Raw genomic sequence first — 3,157 nt, forward strand, 5'->3', positions numbered from 1 at the left:
GGGGCTGCCCGCGGCTGACGGGGCCTCTCCCCTCTCCTCTCGCTTGCAGAAACGCGCTGATGTTCAATAACGAGCTTATGGCTGACGTTCACTTCGTCGTGGGCCCGCCGGGGGCATCCAAGAAAGTTCCTGCCCATAAGGTTCGTGCAGATAATTTTTGGCTTTTTAATGCTGCTGTGCACATCGCCTCCTCCCCCTGCCTGACAACTAGGTTCCATTTTTTTTTTTCTAATTACAGCTCTCATCTAATCCCAGAAGTAATTCACATACGCTGCAATTAAAGGGAACAGTCTCAGGCAGTCTTCTGCCTCCGCTGCAGCTTTTAACTTTCCCTGAGTGTAGCTCTTATCAAAAGCCAGCACGCTCGGCTGTTACCCATACGTATTGCTGAGGCTTCTCTCTCTTTATTTTCCAGTATGTTTTGGCAGTCGGTAGCTCCGTGTTCTATGCTATGTTTTATGGCGATCTCGCAGAGGTCAAATCTGAAATCCATATACCAGATGTGGAACCTGCAGCCTTTCTAATCCTATTAAAGTAAGTGGCCACTACAAGTCTACTAATTACGTGGACAGAATCAAAGTAGCTTATAAAATACACATCTCCTAATTGGCACTGTGCAATATGCACTTATTACTGTTCACTTAATGTGCTGACAAATACTGAATGTCAGATTCTCTGCCAGCAAAGATGACTGGATCTATGTTTCATGGCCTGTATTTTTTTTCCCTAAGAAACTATTTTTTTTTTTCCCCATCTAGATACATGTATAGTGATGAAATAGACCTGGAAGCTGACACGGTTCTGGCTACGCTGTACGCTGCCAAGAAGTACATCGTGCCGGCCCTAGCAAAGGCTTGCGTCAATTTTTTGGAGACCAGTTTAGAAGCGAAGAACGCCTGTGTCCTGCTGTCTCAGAGCAGGCTCTTCGAGGAGCCAGAGCTGACGCAGCGCTGCTGGGAAGTGATTGATGCTCAAGCAGAAATGGCACTGAAGTCAGAGGGTTTCTGTGAGATAGATCAACAAACACTAGAGATCATTGTAACCCGGGAGGCGCTCAACACCAAGGAAGTGGTCGTTTTTGAGGCTGTTCTCAACTGGGCAGAGGCTGAATGCAAAAGGCAAGGGCTGCCGGTGACGCCACGCAACAAGAGGAATGTATTGGGAAAAGCTTTGTACTTGGTGCGGATTCCGACCATGACTTTGGAAGAGTTTGCCAACGGAGCTGCCCAGTCCGACATCCTCACCCTCGAGGAAACTCACAACATCTTCCTATGGTACACGGCCGCCAATAAACCCAAACTAGAGTTTCCGCTGACAAAAAGAAAAGGACTCGTCCCTCAGCGATGCCACCGGTTTCAGTCGTCTGCTTACCGCAGCAATCAGTGGCGGTACCGAGGGCGGTGTGACAGTATTCAGTTTGCTGTAGACAAACGGATATTTATAGCAGGACTGGGATTGTATGGGTCGAGCTGCGGCAAAGCTGAATACAGCGTCAAAATCGAACTGAAACGCTTAGGAGTTGTTCTTGCTCAAAACCTGACAAAGTTTACCTCCGACGGCTCCAGTAACACTTTCTCTGTGTGGTTTGAACACCCTGTGCAGGTTGAGCAAGACACATTTTACAACGTAAGTGCTATTCTGGATGGTAACGAACTCAGTTACTTTGGGCAGGAGGGAATGACTGAGGTGCAGTGCGGGAAAGTGACATTCCAGTTCCAGTGCTCCTCGGACAGTACTAACGGAACCGGAGTACAAGGAGGACAGATACCTGAGCTCATTTTCTATGCATGATGCGTTTCACCTTGATTGTATTCCAGTACTGCCGTGATGCACATTAAGGGATTTTTCAGTTTGACTACAAACTCCGCAGCAGTGTGGAATGTTACGCTACTTACCTATCTGCTACATCAGGCTATACAAATAAGTGAAGGAATGCTCTTGAATTTAATCTTATTTTATTTATTCATAAGCTATTTGACTTAATTATTAAGACTGCAACAAGCAGAAAAATGTTAAATTTTGCACGTACTGTGCATTTATTTTGTATATAGATAACTAACTTGCAGACTGCAGCTGACTTAAACAGAATGTTCTAAACTAGAGCAGTTTATGAATCTGTGAAATATAAAATGTTTCTACTTGGCCTAAATCCTCTGTACTTGATCACTGCTGATCTTACGGCTTGTGTCTGTTAATTCATCTACAGTGCAGGTAACAGGGACGATGATATTGGGGTCTGTCCCCTGCATGCATCCACACAGGGCATTTTAGCTATCACTGCAAATACAAAGGTTCCCTTACCCAGTAACTCGGCCTCTCCACCAGCACCATTTATTTTCCCTCCTGAGAAAGGGAGCTGGCATATGTAGAAGCTCAGGCTTTTTTGCGTGTTGCCTAAGCTGAAGATAGACAAGCCATGACTGTAATCAAAGCTGATCACAATCATCCTGTGGTTATATTTGAAAGCTCCTAATGCCCGTTCGCAGGCATCATCTGCGTTAACCTCCAGCACCCAGCAGCACTGACACTTGCACCTGTCACACTGACCCCACTGGAACGGCCAGAGTCGAGGCCTGCAGATGAAGCTTAATGCAGTGGCAGGCTTTATCACAGACCTAGCCCAGAGCTGCAGTACTGGCAGCCACGACCTAAATATACATCCCAGCCTCACCCTTGGGAGCAGATACGAGAGAAATACTTGCAGTATGGTCTTTAAGTTCACTCAAAATTACTTACTAGAAATAAGCCACCTTAAACAAGAGCTGCTGGATCTTTCCTTCCTCCTCTTATTTTTCTGAAAACATAGTCCCTGCCATCCACTATCAGCTGTCATTTTACAGCTAGTAGCCTTTTTCTCAGAGTGATAAAAGTAGGTGTTTTCCTCAAGTGTCTGGCAATCATTACAGATAAGGTAATTAGAAATACTGGGGTTTTTATAAATATCTCTTATCATCATGACCTTGGAAAGGATACTCAAAGAGCAGACTAAGCCAGCACTGTTTCCATGTATAACAAATACATTCAGTTCAGGAGGGTTTTCCATTTGCCATTTCCCAAGATGCACTAATTCTCACCTTGAACGTAAGCTGCAATACCAATTCTGCCTGTTGTCTCTTAAAAATAAGTAATGGAAAATAAGAAGGCAACTGAATTATTG

The 3,157-nt window shown here is 45.0% G+C and overlaps 1 protein-coding gene across 1 annotated transcript; it reads left to right on the forward strand.

The window, feature by feature from the left end:
- The first annotated feature begins 53 nt into the window (after positions 1-53).
- On the forward strand, positions 54-2,149 carry BTBD6 (BTB (POZ) domain containing 6). Its single transcript, XM_010190427.1, has 3 exons — positions 54-140; positions 416-534; positions 759-2,149. The coding sequence occupies exons 1-3, from the start codon at positions 60-62 to the stop codon at positions 1,789-1,791; spliced, it is 1,233 nt and encodes a 410-aa protein (XP_010188729.1). The 5' UTR covers positions 54-59; the 3' UTR covers positions 1,792-2,149.
- The last annotated feature ends 1,008 nt before the right edge of the window (positions 2,150-3,157 follow it).

Source organism: Mesitornis unicolor, unplaced genomic scaffold, assembly GCF_000695765.1.
Source record: "Mesitornis unicolor isolate BGI_N332 unplaced genomic scaffold, ASM69576v1 scaffold9518, whole genome shotgun sequence".
Classification (NCBI taxonomy): domain Eukaryota; kingdom Metazoa; phylum Chordata; class Aves; order Mesitornithiformes; family Mesitornithidae; genus Mesitornis; species Mesitornis unicolor.